At 66.7% G+C, this 16,464-nt stretch overlaps 10 protein-coding genes across 10 annotated transcripts; 6 read left to right on the top strand and 4 right to left on the bottom strand.

The window, feature by feature from the left end:
- Nucleotides 1-267: 267 nt before the first annotated feature.
- Nucleotides 268-1,266, top strand: MICPUN_56280 (predicted protein; the record flags this gene model as incomplete). Its single annotated transcript, XM_002499953.1, has 1 exon — nucleotides 268-1,266. One exon carries the CDS (start codon nucleotides 268-270, stop codon nucleotides 1,264-1,266), a length of 999 nt encoding a protein of 332 aa, XP_002499999.1.
- Nucleotides 1,267-1,355: 89 nt separating this feature from the next.
- On the bottom strand, nucleotides 1,356-2,024 carry MICPUN_56281 (predicted protein; the record flags this gene model as incomplete). The annotated part of the gene is made up of 1 exon (XM_002499465.1): nucleotides 1,356-2,024. The coding sequence occupies one exon, from the start codon at nucleotides 2,022-2,024 to the stop codon at nucleotides 1,359-1,361; it is 666 nt and encodes a 221-aa protein (XP_002499511.1). The 3' UTR covers nucleotides 1,356-1,358.
- Nucleotides 2,025-2,857: 833 nt separating this feature from the next.
- On the top strand, nucleotides 2,858-4,309 carry MICPUN_78752 (predicted protein; the record flags this gene model as incomplete). Its single annotated transcript, XM_002499952.1, has 1 exon — nucleotides 2,858-4,309. The coding sequence occupies one exon, from the start codon at nucleotides 2,858-2,860 to the stop codon at nucleotides 4,307-4,309; it is 1,452 nt and encodes a 483-aa protein (XP_002499998.1).
- A 113-nt stretch (nucleotides 4,310-4,422) lies between these two features.
- MICPUN_56283 (predicted protein) lies at nucleotides 4,423-5,202 on the bottom strand (the record flags this gene model as incomplete). Its single annotated transcript, XM_002499464.1, has 1 exon — nucleotides 4,423-5,202. One exon carries the CDS (start codon nucleotides 5,200-5,202, stop codon nucleotides 4,423-4,425), a length of 780 nt encoding a protein of 259 aa, XP_002499510.1.
- Nucleotides 5,203-5,550: 348 nt separating this feature from the next.
- On the top strand, nucleotides 5,551-7,150 carry MICPUN_67083 (predicted protein; the record flags this gene model as incomplete). Its single annotated transcript, XM_002499951.1, has 3 exons — nucleotides 5,551-6,168; nucleotides 6,259-6,567; nucleotides 6,649-7,150. Coding segments are annotated over 3 exons (1,429 nt in total), but the record flags the coding sequence as incomplete, so codon positions are not given.
- A 341-nt stretch (nucleotides 7,151-7,491) lies between these two features.
- MICPUN_99026 (predicted protein) lies at nucleotides 7,492-9,825 on the top strand (the record flags this gene model as incomplete). Its single annotated transcript, XM_002499950.1, has 1 exon — nucleotides 7,492-9,825. The coding sequence occupies one exon, from the start codon at nucleotides 7,492-7,494 to the stop codon at nucleotides 9,823-9,825; it is 2,334 nt and encodes a 777-aa protein (XP_002499996.1).
- Nucleotides 9,826-9,992: 167 nt separating this feature from the next.
- Nucleotides 9,993-11,423, bottom strand: MICPUN_56286 (predicted protein; the record flags this gene model as incomplete). Its single annotated transcript, XM_002499463.1, has 3 exons — nucleotides 9,993-11,024; nucleotides 11,074-11,090; nucleotides 11,315-11,423. 3 exons carry the CDS (start codon nucleotides 11,421-11,423, stop codon nucleotides 9,993-9,995), a joined length of 1,158 nt encoding a protein of 385 aa, XP_002499509.1.
- A 111-nt stretch (nucleotides 11,424-11,534) lies between these two features.
- Nucleotides 11,535-13,433, bottom strand: MICPUN_56287 (predicted protein; the record flags this gene model as incomplete). Its single annotated transcript, XM_002499462.1, has 2 exons — nucleotides 11,535-11,853; nucleotides 11,908-13,433. The coding sequence occupies 2 exons, from the start codon at nucleotides 13,431-13,433 to the stop codon at nucleotides 11,535-11,537; spliced, it is 1,845 nt and encodes a 614-aa protein (XP_002499508.1).
- Nucleotides 13,434-13,666: 233 nt separating this feature from the next.
- Nucleotides 13,667-14,965, top strand: MICPUN_99029 (predicted protein; the record flags this gene model as incomplete). Its single annotated transcript, XM_002499949.1, has 1 exon — nucleotides 13,667-14,965. The coding sequence occupies one exon, from the start codon at nucleotides 13,667-13,669 to the stop codon at nucleotides 14,963-14,965; it is 1,299 nt and encodes a 432-aa protein (XP_002499995.1).
- A 245-nt stretch (nucleotides 14,966-15,210) lies between these two features.
- MICPUN_107780 (predicted protein) lies at nucleotides 15,211-16,455 on the top strand. The gene has a single exon (XM_002499948.1). The coding sequence runs from the start codon at nucleotides 15,310-15,312 to the stop codon at nucleotides 16,420-16,422; it is 1,113 nt and encodes a 370-aa protein (XP_002499994.1). The 5' UTR covers nucleotides 15,211-15,309; the 3' UTR covers nucleotides 16,423-16,455.
- The last annotated feature ends 9 nt before the right edge of the window (nucleotides 16,456-16,464 follow it).

Raw genomic sequence — 16,464 nt, 5'->3', positions numbered from 1 at the left:
ACGGAACTGAGCTTTGCCAGCCTCAGCGCGCGGTGATTCGAGACTCTGGCCATACTGTTTGCCCATAGGGGATCGTTCGCGGTATTTTTGACGAGTCGTGAACCTCCGATTCGTGCCCATAGAACCACTCGGTTTTGAAGTCTCACGGTTGTCCGAAGTTTCCTCGAACCAGGCGAAGAATGTCAACTCGCGCGCCTAGGGCGCTTCGACAGAGTCGCGAGCGCGACGGGAAAGGCGCCCGCCCCCGAGGATCCCGTATCGCGAACGATGGCGACACCACCGGCGGTCCTCGCGGTCATGAGGGCGGCGCGCGTCGTCTGCAGAACCCCGCGGGACGCCGTCATGTTCGCGGTGCACTGCACCTTCCTGGCGGAAGGCTACGTCCTGCTCGCCGCGGGCGACAACGTGGACCCGATGATGTTCCAGGAGAAGGAGGAGGAACCCGACGACGGGTTGCCCAAGCGCAAACCCGACCCGCACGTCGGGTGGAACGACATGGACGACGAGTACGCGTTCAAGTACTGCGCCCTGGCCGACTACGACAACTCGGCACAGGCCCCCGCCCCCGCGCACGTCGGCGCGATACTCAAGGCGATCTTCATCGGCAACACGCTCATGTGCCACTCGGTGCGCACCGAGGACGGCGCGCGCGCACACAACCCCGACGCGCCGCTGGCGAGTTTGGAGCTGCCGATGGGAACGCACGCGCGGGTGGCGGACGAGGTGACGCTCGCGGCGGATCCCACACTCGCGCTCGCCGACGTCGCCGCGCTCGTCGGCGTCGTTCGAACGACGCTCGTCGATCCCGTGCGGCGTTCGATCCCCGACGGCGAGAGCGGGGACGGCAAGAGCGGGGAGGGCGTCGGTGGGGTGGACGCGCGCGGACCGGGCGCGAGGGGCGAGACGGGGTCGGCGGCGGGCGAAGGGAGGGACGGATGGCTTCCCCGCGCGAGCGCCGGCGTCCCAAACCCGCCAGGCGCGCGGTTCGACCCGTACGGTCCGGTTCCCGGCATGGGAGGACCGCCGCGCGGGTTCGGACCCCTCGGCGGGTTCGACGGGGACCCGAGGTTCGCGCCGGGGCCCCGGGGTCCGCCGGAGTTGGTCAACCCGGATGTGGAGTTTGGCGGCGTGCCCGACGGGTTTTATCCAATCGCGCCGGGCGCCGGGGCCGCGGGTGCCCGGGGCGCGCGCGTGCCGCCGGGATGGCCGGGTGCCGGGGGCGCGCCGAGGTGGAACCCCGACCTCGGTCCCCCGCCGGAGGGATGAGAACAGTTCCGCGGGAAACGCAGAGTACGACTCGGGTATGGAAAAAAAAATACCTTCAGTTTGGGCGATTCAGTTCCGCTCGGCGGCGCTCATCAGTCGTTCCCTCTCTCCTCCCGGACTCTGGCGTACCACGTGGGCACCTTGAGGTGTGACGTCGTCGTGAACGTCTTGCCCGCCTCGCCTCCCACGATGTCCTCGTCCTTCGGCACGTTGTTACCCTCCTTCACGACGACCTTCCCGTTGGGCAGCCTGTCTCCAACCTTCGGGAGCTGCCCCGGCCGGTGCTTCTCCGCCTCCGCCTCCGCCTTTTGACGCTCCTTCCGCTCCTTGGACTTGGCCTTGGCCTTTTTATTGTTGGCCATCTTACCGCTGCGGGGCATGCCGCTCGGCGACGCCGCGCCCGGGGGCCTGCGGATGCCGCCCTCCCCGCCGCCCGACGCGCTCTTTCCGCCGCCCTTCGCCTTCCCCTTCTTCCCCTTCTTGTCAAAGCTAAACGCGCTGCGTGAGCCTCCCTCGCCGTCGCCGCCGCCGTTCTGCCTATTCCTGATCGCGCGGACGATCCCCCGCACCAGCGGCACCAGCGCGGCGCCGATGCCGATGCACACGATGGGATCGAGGCCCCCGCTCTTTTGCTTCGACTTGGTCTTGGTCTTGGTCTTCCTCCCCTGGGACGACGGCTTGCGCTTGCCGCCGGCGGGCGGGGCGTCCACGTCGTCCGGGATCTTGGGCCCTCGGCTCGGGGGCTTGTCCTTCGCCATGCTCGCGGCGCGAAAACGACGAGGTCGCGGCGTGAGCGCTGTGGCCGGCCGAGCCCGCGTGGAGGGTTTTTCTATCCGCGGAGTTTGGCTGAGTCAGAAGCCGATGCCGTTGGGCAGTCACAACTCCGGGCGAGATGGCGCCAGCGTTGCCGGACGACCTCTCGAAGCTCACGGTGGCGAAGCTCAAGGACGCGCTCAAGAAGCGCGGCCTTGACGTCGCGGGCCTCAAGGCCGACCTCGTCGCTCGCCTTCGCACCGCCGTCGACGCCGAGAACGACGAGGGCCCGCGATCCCCTAAATCCCCTCCGACGAAGAGTCCGAGGCAATCGAAGGGCAGCGCCGAGAAGGGCGGGAAGTCTCCGCGTACGTCCACGCGCGAGCCGTCGCCCGAGCGCAAGTCCCCGCGCGCGTCGGGCGGGAAGCGCGAGAAGCGCAAGCGCGATTCCGAGCCCTCGGAGCCCGCGGCCGAGCCCGAGCCCGCCCAATCGCCGTCGAGGGGAAAGCGGGCGAAGAGGGACTCGGGACCGCCGCCCGGGGAACCCGCGCCTCCCGCGCCGACGCCCGCGCCGGAGCCCGAGCCCGCCCCCGAGCCGAAACCCGCGGAGCCGAAACCCGCGGAGCCGCCGTCCCCGGAGCCGCCGCGCGGGGGATCGCCTCGTGCGTCTTCCGAGCCGCGCTTCGTCGGGGTTGACGATGACCGTGGCGCCGCCGCCGCCGCGCCACCGCCGCCACGCCCGGCGCCCGCGATGATGTCCGAGGCGCGCGCCGCCGCCGCCGCCGCGCTCGCCGCGGAGCTCGAGAACGAACCCGACGAGGACGAGGACGACGCCAATATGGACGCCGCGCGCCTCGCCGCCGAACGCAGGGAGCGGGCGGCTAGGTCGAGCCGCGAGTGCCCGTACTTGGACACCGTGAACCGCTCGCTGCTCGACTTTGACTTTGAGAAGTGCTGCAGCGTCTCGCTCGTCCCGCACAACGTGTACGCGTGCCTGGTGTGCGGCAAGTACTTTCAGGGCCGCGGGCCGTCCACGCACGCGTACGTTCACGCGCTGGAGGCGACGCATCACGTGTTCATGAACCTGGACACCGGGAGGGTGTACTGCCTGCCGGACATGTACGAGGTGGTGGACGCGTCGTTGGACGACATCAGACACGTGCTCAACCCCAAGTTCACGTCCCCGCAGATCGCGGAGGTTGACCACCGGAGGCTGTGGTCCAGGGGCCTGGACGGGACGGATTACCTGACGGGCGCGGTGGGTTTGAACAACCTGCGAGCGACGGACTACGTGAACGTCGTGCTGCAGTCGCTGATGCGCGTCGGGCCGGTCCGGGATTTCTTCCTGGCGCAGAGAGAGCTCGGTGTTTCGGGCGCGGGCGGGGGAGGCGCGGGCGGGGCGGGGCCGGGTCCCGCGGCGTCGCCGCTCGCGAGGAGGTTCGGCGAGCTGACGCGAAAGATTTGGAACTCTCGAAACTTTAAGGGTCAGGTTTCGCCGCACGAGTTCATGCAGGCGGTGCTCGCGGCGTCCGACCGGCGGTTCCTGATCGATAAGCAGTCCGACCCGGTTGAGTTCCTGTCTTGGCTTCTCAACACGCTCAACGCCGATCTCAGCGGTAAGAAACGCGGGGGGAAGAGCATCGTGAGCCGGTGCTTCCAGGGTGAGTTGGAGGTGACCAACGCGGGACTGGCGTACCAGGACGACCCGCCGGTTCGCATGCCGTTCTTCATGCTGTCGCTGGACCTACCCGCGGCGCCGCTCTTCCAGGACGCGATGGAGAAGAACACCATCCCGCAGGTTCCGCTCTTTCAGATTTTGCGAAAGTTTGACGGCGAGACGGAGCACGAGGTTCTCCGGCCGGAACCCAGGCGTAAGCGGTACAAACTCGCGCGACTGCCCCGGTACCTCATCGTTCACCACAAGAGGTTCACGAAGAACAACTTTTTCGTGGAGAAGAACCCCACGATCGTCACGTTCCCGGTCAAGAACTTGCAGCTGTCGGACCACGTACCGGTGCCGAAGCTTCCGGATGGCCGAGACGTCCCTTGCAAGTACAACCTGGTGGCAAACATAACGCACGAGGGTAAGCCCGAGAGCGGCGCGTACCGCGCGGCGGTGTGGCACAAGGCTGACGGGAACTGGTACGACACCGAGGACCTGACCGTGAACGAGGTGTTGCCCCAGCAGGTGGTCCTGACGGAGACCTACTTACAGATATACGAGCTGGACAAGGACGCCGCGCCCGGTCCGCCGCCGGCGCCCAAGGAGGACGTGGACATGTTCGCCTGACGCCGGGCTGTAGTTTAATGTCGCAATCGCGCTAACACGCGTCACCACGACACCATCGCGCTAACACGCATCACCACACCGCTATTCATACATCCGCTATTCTAACACCCAACTCACCCTACGTCGCCCGACGCCGACTCGGCCAGATCCGCCGCGAGCTGCTCCGCGTCCAGCTCCACCCGCACCACCGGATCGTCCACCCACCTCGCCTCCCGGCTGTTGTGCACCCTGCCGTGATCCGTCGCCGACCGCACCGCGTACACCACCCTGCCCACGACCCGTCTCAGGTCCAGCGGGCCGAAGGTTCTGCTGTCCCTCGCGTGCCTCGCGTCGTCGTTGTCGCACACCACCCACGCGTGTTCCCTCGGGACGGTCGCATCCGGAACGTCGGGGTCGCTGGACTCGAGCGCGCCGCCCTCGAGCGCGGCGACCCGGCGGACCATGAGCCCCCCGCCCGTGCTGAGCGCCTCGGGATCGCGAAAAGCCACCACGTCTCCCACGTGCGCGCGCCTGGGCATCACCCACACCATGCCGTTGTGCTGGTTCTCACCAAATTCCGGGTACCGGAGCTCCCTCACGAGCAGCATCACCATGCCGTTGCCGTCCTTTTTCGGCCCGAACCTCGGCGCGGTGGATATCGCGGGCGCCATGGCCTCGCCCGCGAAGAGCATCTGGCCACAGATCGGTGTGGACGCCGCGAGCTCGAGCAGCTCTCTTTGAGGGAACTTGGCGAGGTTGAAGAAGGGCGTGCCGGCCTCGTGCTCCAACTCCGTCACCTTCTGCGCGACCCAAGGTACCATCTGGAGCGCCTTTTCGACGTGATACCGCACCCCCCATTCGCCTATGCTGTTGGCATACCTCGCCAGGCTCCGCAACGGGCTCGGTGACGCCATCGTTTCAGGCCAGCGCGCGTTCGTGGAGTGACCCGCCTGCGTCTTGGAACGTGACGTCAGGTTGTTCACGCGACGTTTGGATTTCGATGACGAGGCTGAGCAGGCCATCACAGGAGAGCGCGAGACGGCGGGAAAGGAGAGATGGCGACCCTGTTACGGCACGCACGCAGGCTCGCCGCCGCGGGGGCGATGAGCGCTCGCGCCTCGACGCGGTGCGCGCAGGGATTTGAGGATGCGGCGGCGTCGCTCGCGCGTAGCGCCACCGCCGCCCGGATCTCGGCGATGACCTCGCGGCGACGGGCGCACGCGACCGCGGGCGCCGCCGTGGCCGCCGACGACGAGCACCTGCTCCAGAGCGTCGTCAAGGTGTTCACGGTGCACTCGTCCCCGAACTACTTCCAGCCGTGGCAGAACAAGCCCCAGCGGGAGACCTCGGGCAGCGGCGTCGTCGTCGCCGCGCCCGTCCCCGGCGGCGTCGGCATCCTCACCAACGCGCACGTCGTCGCCGACCAGACCTTCGTGCAGGTCCGCAGGCACGGCAGCAGCGTCAAGCACAGGGCCCGCGTCCACGCCGTGGGGCACGCGTGCGACCTCGCCGTCCTCGCCGTCGACGACCCGTCCTTCTGGGCGGAGGGATCCGCCTCCGAGCACCCCCCCGCGCCGCTGTCGCTCGGGGAGACGCCGCACCTGCAGGACCAGGTCACCGTCGTGGGATTTCCCCAGGGGGGCGATAACCTGTCCATAACGTCCGGCGTGGTGTCGAGGATCGAGCTGACCAACTACGCCCACGGCGCCGCGCAGTTACTCGCCATCCAGCTCGACGCCGCGATCAACCCGGGTAACAGCGGCGGACCAGCGCTGGGCGCCGACGGCGCCGTGGTCGGCCTCGCGTTCCAGAACCTGGCGAACGCGGATAACATCGGGTACGTCATACCCACGCCCATCATTCGCAGGTTCCTGGAGGACGTGGAGGACGATTGGAAGGCGGCGGCGACGCACATGCCGCGGCCGAGGACGAAGCCCGGGCAGGCGGTTCTCACCGCGCGGGAGAAGGAGGAAGAGAAGGCTATCCACCACGCGGGATTTTGCTCGCTAGGGATCAAGTGCCAGCCCACGGATAACCCCGCGATGCGTCAGTACCTCGGGATGGAGGGCGACGAGACCGGGGTGTTGATCACCGAGGTGTTGGAGCTGGGTCCTGCCGCGGGGCACCTGAAAAAAGACGACGTGCTCATGGAGGTTGACGGAAAAAAGGTGGCAAACGACGGCACGGTGAGCTTCCGCGGATGGGAACGCGTGGCGTTCGACTACCTCATCTCGCTGAAGCGCCCCGGGGAGACGGTGGAGGCGAAAATCAGGCGAAAAGTGGCGGCAAAGGGAGGCGAAGAGTCGCGAGGCGGGACCGAAGAGTCGGAGAGCCGATCCGACGGCGACGACGGCAAAGAGACGGAGGCGTTCACGGCGTCGTTCGCGGTCAAACCCCGCGCGCCGCTCGTTCCCGTGCACCAGTACGACAGGTTACCCTCGTACTACGTCTACGCCGGGCTGGTGTTCTCGCCGTTGACCCAGCCTCACCTGCAGGAGTTTGGGGACGACTGGTTCAACACCGCTCCGAGGCGGCTGGTCGACAGGGCTCTTAACGACCACCCAACCTCCCCGGGCCAGGAGGTTGTCATCCTCTCGCAGGTGTTGGCGGACGAGGTCAACGCGGGGTATCAGGGGATGCACGACCTAGAGGTCAGGGCGGTGAACGGGAGGGAGGTGAAGAGTCTGAGGGAGCTCAAGGCGGAGGTGGAGAAGGGGACGGGGGCGAAGGGGGGAAAATTCCTCAGGCTCGACTTTGTCAACGACAGGGTGCTGGTGATATCGAGGGAGGAGGCGGAGCGCGCGCACGGTAGGATCATGGCGAAGCACAGGGTGCCGTCGAGGATGTCCCCGGATCTGGTAGAGTAGGCGTTGTCGTGGCACAAGGCTCGAGTGACCAAAACTGAGATAACGCATAAATTTTACGGCGCGGCGGATTTTATGCGGGGCAAAATTGTCCACCCGCACAAGCAGTTCCGGACGAAAAGAGCCACTTTGCCGGGCTCGGAGCGCGCGCGAGGTGTGCGCGGGGAGCCCCCTAGCGTCGCGAGGTGCTTCGCGAGGGTTGATCGTTCACGCGAAGGCGTACGGTCATCCCCGAAGACCCCCGGGTTTTCGCGCCGCGGTCAACCCCGCCCGATCGCAATCGGCTGACCTGGAGCATCGGGACAACTGTAGGTAAGCGCGGTTCGGGCTGGGTTTCCGATGCGGGGGCCGCTGTCTCACGAGCGAGCGGCGGCGCTGGAGGCTTCGGGAATATGGGCGCGATGGTTGGGGGAGGGCGAGGCGCTGGGTCTGATCCGAGATCGCCTGCGCTCGCCGGAGGCGTGGCGCGCATTCGTCGCGACCGGGCACGACGCGGTCGACGACGCAACCTCCCGGGGCGGATCGCCGGTGGACGCCGCGTGGCCCGTCGAGCGGCTCGCGAGGCTGCGGCTGAGGATCCGGGCGATCCTCTTCGACCCATCGCTCGAACGTCCGGGCTTCGAACCCCGCGGCGAGGACGTGTATCACACCGCTGAGGACGACGAGGAGGACTGGGAAGCCGCGGTGGCGGATGGAGCGTTGGACGAGCTGCTCCGTTCCGACCCGAGGGAGCGGCGCCTTGGGTTCGACCTCGTCCGGACCGAGACGGCCGGGGCGCCCCGCGAGGACCCGGACGAGGGACCCACGGCGGAGGACATTCCGGGACCCTACCGGGATCGCCCCTCTTTCGAGGAGAGCCCGGAGAGCGACCCGGAACGAGGAGCCGGGGACTCGGGCGGCGGGTCCGGCGCGGGATCGCCGGGCGGGACGGAGGGGGCGGACAGCGGCGGGGGCGGATCCGCCGAGGCCGAGACGTCGCCCGGGTCCCGCGGCGACGATTCGGCCAAGAAACGCGCGCGAATCGAAGACGTCGAGGGTCCCGCCGAGGGTAAACTTTCAGAGGGTAAACTTTCCAGGGCGCAAGTCGACGTCGGCGAGCCGCCGGCGATCGCGCCGCCGTCTCTTCGCGCCGACGGCGACGGCTGGACCGGGCCCATCGACGACGAGTGGAGGAACCGCACGTTGGCGACGCGTCTGCGCGCGGTCGCGCGCGCGCGCGGGCGCGCCGCGGATCTGACTGTACCGACGGTACCCCCGGCGGATCCATCCCGTCCGTTCGTCGAGGGATCCTTCCCGCCCTTCCGGTCGCCGCCGCGGCGCACGCCGGAAGGCATGCGCGACTTTTTGGCCGCGTCGCGCGAACCTGGTTTCGCCCCCGAGCGGTGGGACGTGCGCTGCGCGGTGCCCGCGTTGCCGGGCGGCTGGGACGCGCATGCCCGTTCGCGGGTGGGTGGAGGCGGCTTTGGCGGGGGCGGCTTTGGCGGAGGCGCGGTTGGAGGCTCGTTCGACGGCGCGGGCGGGGACGAAAGGGCCGGGACGAGGGAGGTTGGTGGCGACGGGGAGGTTGGTGGCGATCGGTTCTTCGCGCGGGTGCTGACCGGTGACGACGCGTCTCGCATGTGGCGCAGGGCCGTGGCGGAGATCGTGTCCGCGAATGTACGGGCGGGCGGGAGTGATGACGACGCGGCGGGGGAATCCGTCGTCGCCGGTTTCGACGAGGCGACGGCGACGGCCCTCGCGGAGATCGCCGCGGGGTACGTCACGAAACTCGGCGCGAGCATTCGCGTCGCGATGGACGAGAGGGCGGCGGCGGAGCGAAGAGAGGCGGCGCGAAGAGAGGCAGCGGCGGGTGGAGGGAACCGCGCGAGTTTCTTCGCGACGAAGGGTGAGTTTGTCGGCGCGGCGACCGTCGCGCGTTGCGTGGCGGCGACGGGGAAGACGACGCTCGAGGGTCTTCGCGCGTTCGCCGCGACCGGCGCGCTCGAGCCCAGGACGGCGAGGACGCGGCGGGGCGGCGTTGGGGTCGCCAAAGTTGGGGTCGCCGCGGGGGTCCCGAACGGGGTCACGCACGGGGTCACACACGGGGCGACACAGCTGGACGGCGCGGCGGTCGCGGGGTTGGATGTCGGGGTCGGATGGGACGCACGACTCGGGGCGATCGTCGACGCGACGCCCACGTGGGTGAGGGCGTCCGAGGGCGGGCGAGGACCGGGCGCGGTGCCGATGGACGCGTGGGTCGATAAAAATGCCAACCCGGGGGATTCGACTTCGCCGCCGGGGTTCCGCCTGAGCCAGCAGCAGCTCGCCGCGCTGCGGCAGCAGTTCCGCGCCAAGGGGCTCGAGCCCAGCGACGCGGACGTGCAGAGGTACCAGCACGTGTTGCATCAGCAGATGACGCATCGCGCGCGGGACCCGCCGCCACCGGGGGGGGTGCAGAGCCGGGGAACCCTGCCGCCGGGATCGCACAAGCTCAAGCTCGGCGCGGGTGGAGTCTCGGCTCCCGCCGCGACCGCGCAAGGATCGAGGCGACCAACGAGCGGCGAGATGGTCGGCGATCCGAGGGTGACGAGCCCGGCGGAGTGGAAGCACGATTACCGAGAGCCGCAACGGCAGGACATGGGCCGGATTCACCTGCAGCAGCAGATGCACCTACAGCAGGAGCAACGCAAGTGACGAATACTTTTTGATGACACGTATTACTGATTTGATCGAACGACGACGCGAGTCGAGTACACGCTTTTGTACTTACAAAGAACAAGCTGGAGACATGGTTTCATGCGACTCGCACACGAGGGCGACGCGGTGCGGTTTTCAGCCGGGCCCTCTTTCAAACCTCTTTCTCACTTTCTCACGCACTTTCGGAACAGGTTGAACTTCACCGCGGCGACGTAGGTGCAGATGAAGAACGCCGCGTCCGAGCCACCCGCGAGCACGAATCGCTGCCTGCGCCCGCGCGGCGGCCTGTCGTCCCGGTTGTTTTCCCCTTCTCCGAACGAATCCGCTCGCGGCAGACCCTCCTCCGCGCCGTGCGCCGAGTCGTCTACGTCGTGCACCAGCATCAGCCCGGGCTTGGAGCCGTCCTCGTCGACGGCGCCGATCCCCGCGTCTTCGCACTTCTCCACCGCGGCTTTGCCTTCCCCGGACATCTTCACCACGAACGACGCGGTCCTCGAGAAGAAGTGTCCCTCCGCGGTGTACACGGCGACGTCCGTCTTGCCGCCCTTGATTTCGCACGCGCACACCTTCGCCCACGCGAACAGGGGCACGATGCCGTTGAAATTCTCCGTGGGCGGCTGGCCCTTAAAGTGCGGCGTGGTGCCGTACACGACGTAGCCCGGCCCGTCGATCCCCTTGGCGCCGAAGGCTTCGTGTATGCTTATGTCTGTGCACATGTGGAACGCGACGCAAGCTTTGAGCGTCCCGTCCGCCGTCCGCACCTGGGTCTTGTCCCTGTGCTGCATCTCTTTGAAGGCGCCGTGGTCCAGCTTGAGGTAGTAGAGCGGATCGAACGTGGGCCCCCTCCGGCCGACTCGCATGACCGTCTCGCCCTTCTCGTCCGTCAGCTTCATGAACCGCGACTCTATGCTCCCGTCGAGGCTCCTGTGCCAAGCCTCGGGGAACGCGTACGTGGTCCACGATTTGGTCCGCGGCGACACCCCGGTCTCGGGATCGGTGAGCAACGAACCGGTGCGACTGTTCTTCTGCGACACGGAGATGTCGGGGCTCGCCCGCGATTTCAGGTACTCCTCGGGCGCGGGTAGGGCATTCGCCTTGGATTGCAGGCACCCCATCCTCGCCACCGAAGCGTCGCCCGCCCGCGCGGCGACGAGTGGTTCTACCGGCGGTTTTTGCCGACAGATGTCGCTTGGTTCCTTAAAACGTCGCGGATATCGCGTCGGTCATACGGGATACGAAGGTAACACTTAATTTGCTTATGGCTTCCAGTGTGTTCTACTCGCCGGAGTACAGCGAAGCAGTCAAGTTCTATCGGGGATTTATCACGAGAATCCGAAACTTGTTTCAAAACGGTTTCCCCTTTTTAACTGTTTACTTGTGCGTCGCGTGCCCCTTTTTTTCCCCAATTCTCGAGAAACCGACTCTCCCATACCATGTGATCATGGGACGTGTGACAAAGAGAGAGCCGACGCGAAAATTGGCCGACGTCTCAAGTGAAAGCTCAGCAGCTCAGCGCTTTTACCGAGACGTTTGGCACCAGCTGGCATTCCCGTGCCCCGCGAAGACGCCAGGGGTTGAATCGGAGCGGGATTCATCGCGGAATGACCTCGCAAATACTTTCGACGTCGAAGCCGTCCTCTGCGCTGAGGCCGGCGCTCGTTCGCACGGACATTGACAGGGAGAATAGAGGGTGCGTCCTCGTCCCGTCATCTCCCCACCCACTGTCCCGTTGTTTCCCCATTTCTTTTAACGAACTCCGCCGCGGCTGAACTGACCCGCCCCGACGTAGGCTGGTGGACAAGAGACCCAAGCGGCAGGTATCGTTCGACGAAACTGCCGACGGTTACGACGGTCTGGTGCTGCAAGTGCGCGAGGAACCGTCTTTGTACCGCGCGTCGCTTGATTACCTGAAACGGAACAGCTGGCTTGCGACGGCCCTCCTCTTGATTACCATAGTCATACTCGCCGCGATGCCTTCCATCATAAACTTGATATGACCTAGCCCCGTCGTAACTATCAGTAGCGCTTAGATAGTTTAAAACATCTAGAAACCTAGCCGATACACGCACGAGGGCTCACTTCTCGCCGTCGCCGTCGGAGTCTTCGTCGCCCAGCCCCAACGCCTGCTGCTCGGCGAGCATCCTGGACACGACGTTCGAGGGCGACGGCGTGAGAGTGCCCCTGTCGGGAGCCGGCCTGAACATGTTACCCCGCATCGGTGCGGGCGCGACGCGACCCGATGCTGACCCGTTAGCGCTCGCCTTTCCGCCAGACGCCAGCGACCTCAGACCCACGCCGCCCTTCTCACCGAGGCCGCCCTTCTCACCCTTGCCGCCCAACCCCGCGCCGACCCCGGCAGCCTTTCGAAGGGCGTCCTTCGTCCTCTCCTGCTTCGCCTGGGCTCTCGATTTTAGATCTCGCATCACGTCGTCCTCCAGGAGCTCCAGCCCGCTATCCTCCGCGAACTTGTCCAGTATCCCCTGTTCCAGCGCGTGCGCCTTGAGCGCCTCGAGAGTCATCCAATCGTTCCTGTCGTCGTACTTCATGTCGTCGAAGTTGCCCACCAGGTACTCCGACGCGGTGTCCACGACCGTGACCGCCACCCCGAGCATCGCGGACGCGACGGCGAGGTTCACGAGCAGGGTCATGAAGTCGAACCTGCCCACCGTGCCGCCCTGCTCCAGGCTGACGCGGAGGACGTAGTGGTACCGCTGAAACTTGTGAAGCTCGCCGTCGCTCCCCTTCTTGTACACGATCTTGGGCCCGAGCGAGGTCCACACCCCGGGGGAGTACCGCACGGTACCCCGCCCGCGCACGTCGTCCGGGTCGAACGCCTCCCCCGCGTGCATGTTGCCGTACTGGACGCTCATCTGCACGTGAAGCCCGGTGATTCGGTAGAGCGGCGCTCCAAAGGACGCGACGTTCTCGGCGTCGAGGTTCGCGCCGGTCATCGCCAGGAGATCCTCGAGCTTGATCCCGACCTCTTGCCCCCTCGTGTACGACTTGAGCACGGCGTCGGAACCGAAGCTCGTGACGTCGAACGAGGGGTTCGTGACCTTGGTTCCCCACGAGGTGATAACCGAGTGGTCGAACCACAGCATCATCTGGTCGACGCCCGGGACGAAGTAGTTCTTGGCGGTCAAGCCCGCGGCGGCAGCCGACGTGGCATCTGAAGGGGTGTCCTGGAAGTAGGTGGTGATGAACACCGCGCTCTCGGTCTTTGTCATGACGTCCGCGAGCGTGAGGCCGAACAAGCAGTCGTTGTTCTCGTATCTCCACGTCGCGCTGTAGTTGTAATCTGTCTTGGGATTGTTGCAGTACCACGGGGGTGCGGCCTGGAGTTTAGTCTGCTGGTCGTAAAAGCCGGCCTGGTCGATGTAGGCGTTGACACTCGTGCCGGGTGTCTCGGACAGGACGTAGTTGAAGTCCCTGAAGACGCCGGTAAGGATCCACGCGGTTATTGCTATCATGACCGCCTTGTGCGAGAGGGCGATCTTCGGGTCAATTATCTGCGCCTTCTTCACCGTGGTGTAGGTGCACATCTTGGTCCAGTAGCTGTCGCTGGAGATCATGGCGCGCTTGCTCCATGATCTGCTTAACGTCATCGCAGCTGCGAGGCGTCTCGCCCGTCAACTCCCGCCAGGCGCGTCTCAGAATGCGACGACGTTTAAGCTTTTTGGCGAACGGAAAGGTCGCGGGCTCTCGGCGGCAAATTTTTGACAAAATTCCCTGACCAGGTTGCCAGTGGACGAGTCGCGAATCGCGCGAAGAGCACCCCCGAACTGAAACGCACGACTCGGAGCTGACGAAGCTCCGGAAGCGCACTGCCGGCAGCGCCATGTCCACGTCGGGGTCTTCCATCGCCGACGAGGTGGAGCTCCCCGAGGATCTCAGCGGTTCTGTTGACATCGAGCACGACGTCGTCGTCTCCGGTGATGTCGACGCCTCGGAAGGGACCGCCGAGATGGGCACGGGGGAAGCTGCAGCGGAGGAAACCGCGAGAGATGCCCGCGACGAAGGTCCGATGCGCCCCGACCTCATCGTCGGTCCGCCCCCCGAACCCGACCTGCCGATAGAAGACGATACCAGCGTCGGGGATCGCTCATCGGAGGAGGAGGCGTACAGCGACGAATTCTACGAGGAGGACGCGGTCCCCGAGAAGGAGGAGCCCGAGCCCCCCGTCGCGGAACAATCGGACGCCAGCCAGGGACCCCCGGGTGGGGACGTGACTGTGACGCGTGACGACACCTACGGAGACGACTTCGAGGAGTACGGCGGCGGCGACGAGGACGGCGACGACGACGACGAGCGATCCACGCCGTCTCCGCTCGCGAGGGACCCGCCGACGTCGCCCGCGTCGCAACCGCTGCGCTCTCTCGGCACCCCCGGGAGTTCCCCCCCCGGCGACGACGATTCCAGTTCCCCGCGGGATCGACAACCGAGCCCGAGCCCGACGCCGCGAGACGTCTCGGGGCGCGCGGTCGACGCCATCGTGGCCGCCGCGGCCGTCGCCACGAACGACGTCGACCGCGACGACGACAACGACGACGACGATGAAGACTACTCCTGGCGCCTCCCCGCGAGGTCCGCGGCGGTTTTCCTCGGCGCGAGAAGAGGCGTCATCGAGGTTTGGCGCCCGCGGGATCCCCGCGGCGCCACGCCCAAGGTCGTGAGTGCCCTGATGCGGCGCGCGAGGGCCATCGCGGACAGGCGCGATAGACGGAAGCGGGCGCTGGCGCGCGGCGTGCCCGAGCTCGAGGAGGACGCGTCGGCGAGGCGCGGGTCGGGTCCCGTCGTCTTGAGCGCCGCCGCAATGGCTCGACTCGAGACGGAGCGGACAAAGGCGAGGGCGGCGGAGGAGGCGAGGGCGGCGGAGGCGCGGGGGGTGTCGATGAGGGCGGCGCAGCTCGCGGAGTTGACGCCGGAGAGGCGACGGACGCTGTACCTCGCGAAGGCTGTGCGGAGGATCCGGGATACGGCGACGGGCGACGCGGGAATGAAAAGGAACGATGCCGCCGGGTCCCCGAGGCTCGAGTTTGGTTTGGGCGTCGCGCGCGGGGCGGGGGACCGAGTGAGCGGAGTGATGGTGGCATCGCCGGGGGGGGTAAGGGCGGGTGAGGGTCATCGCCGAGGTTAGGATGCGCGCGGCGGAGATGCTTGGCGAGTAACACTCAGGCGAAAGTTTTTACGTGTTTCGCCGGTCACACCAGCAGGAAAATTCCCGATAAAAAGGTCTTCAGGGTTTCGCGGATAGGGTCACATCACTCCTCGCGTCTGTCGACCCTCTGCGTTAATCTCGACGCGATGTCATCCGCGCGATCCGTAGGTGCCCTTGGGACGCGGGCCCTCGCGCCCGCGCGGTTCCGCGAGCGCCAGAGGCCCCGCCGCGCCGGCACCGGCCGCGTCGCCCACAAGACGGTCGCCTTTGTGGACGTCGTCGACAGCGAGCCCGGCACGATCCTCAAGCCCTTCGAGGAGGGCATGGCCAAGGTGCACCTGTTCGGCGTGAGCCACATGACGAACAACTTCGAGGCGGCCGAGCATATCCTCGCGACGAAGCCGCGATCGGTCGTGGTGGAGACGGGCCTGTGCAAGTCGCACCAGGCGCACCGCGGCGTGTGCTTCAACTTCCAGGAGCTCTTCACCGCGATTCACATGACCGGCAACCCGGGCGGCGCCGAGGAATCCCTCCAGTTCATCACCCGCGTCGCGCATCAGCTCAGACTCGAGGAAAAGCCCCTGGAGAAGTCCCCGTTCTGGGCGCAGATGAAGACGCAGCTTCCCGCCGAGGCGTTGGTGTACGCGGCGGCGTTTGCGGTGGATGCCAGGCTCGTGTTCGGCGACAGACCCAAGGAGGTGACGTACCGGCGGCTCGTGTCCGTACCCACGCTCGCCGAGCTCGACGAGACGTTCGGTAACCAGTCCGCGAGGAATTACAGGCTCTTGCTGCCGACGGACCACCCGCAGGCCAAGATCCCGCCCCCCGCGCCAAACGACCAGTTCGAGAAGATCTGCATCGACGAGAGGGACGTCATCCTCGCGCACACCATACGGGAGGAGGCGAGTTTGGCGGACGCGGGCCCGGGCGCCGTGGTGGCTGTCGTGGGTTCCGACCACCTCGCCGGAGTGGAGGCCAGGTGGGACGCCTTCGTGCGCAGCGGCGGGACCGAGGGCGCGCTGAGCGCGGCGGAGCTCGACGCGATCCTCGCGGCGCCGGAGACGGCCAAGGAGGACGTGGGACAGCGGCTGGCCATCATGCAGCGACTGCTGGGGCTTCGATGCACCGAGTCGCTCGTGGGGGACGCGATGCAGGCGCTGGATGACGACCTGAACAAGCTCGTCGGGGACGAGATCATCGCGTTCAACGCCACCAGCGAGCTCTACGGCAGCGCGAGGATGCTGTTGTCCTGCGTGGAGGACGAGGAACTGCGGGAGGCGGTCATCGGGGGGTTCAAGTGCGACATGACCGAGGTGCTCAAGCCCGCGAGCGACGTGCGGCCGAGCAAGGGGGGTATCGGTTGGAGCGAGGAGGCGATCGTGTGGCTCAGGACGTCCTCCTCGGTGGACCTGGCGCCCCTGTCCGGCGGCGACTAGAATCGGTTTCGACGAAAAAATTACTACTCATCGCGCAACCTT

This window comes from Micromonas commoda, chromosome 2, assembly GCF_000090985.2.
Source record: "Micromonas commoda chromosome 2, complete sequence".
NCBI classification, from domain to species: domain Eukaryota; kingdom Viridiplantae; phylum Chlorophyta; class Mamiellophyceae; order Mamiellales; family Mamiellaceae; genus Micromonas; species Micromonas commoda.
This window is presented reverse-complemented; position numbering and strand designations above follow the sequence as displayed.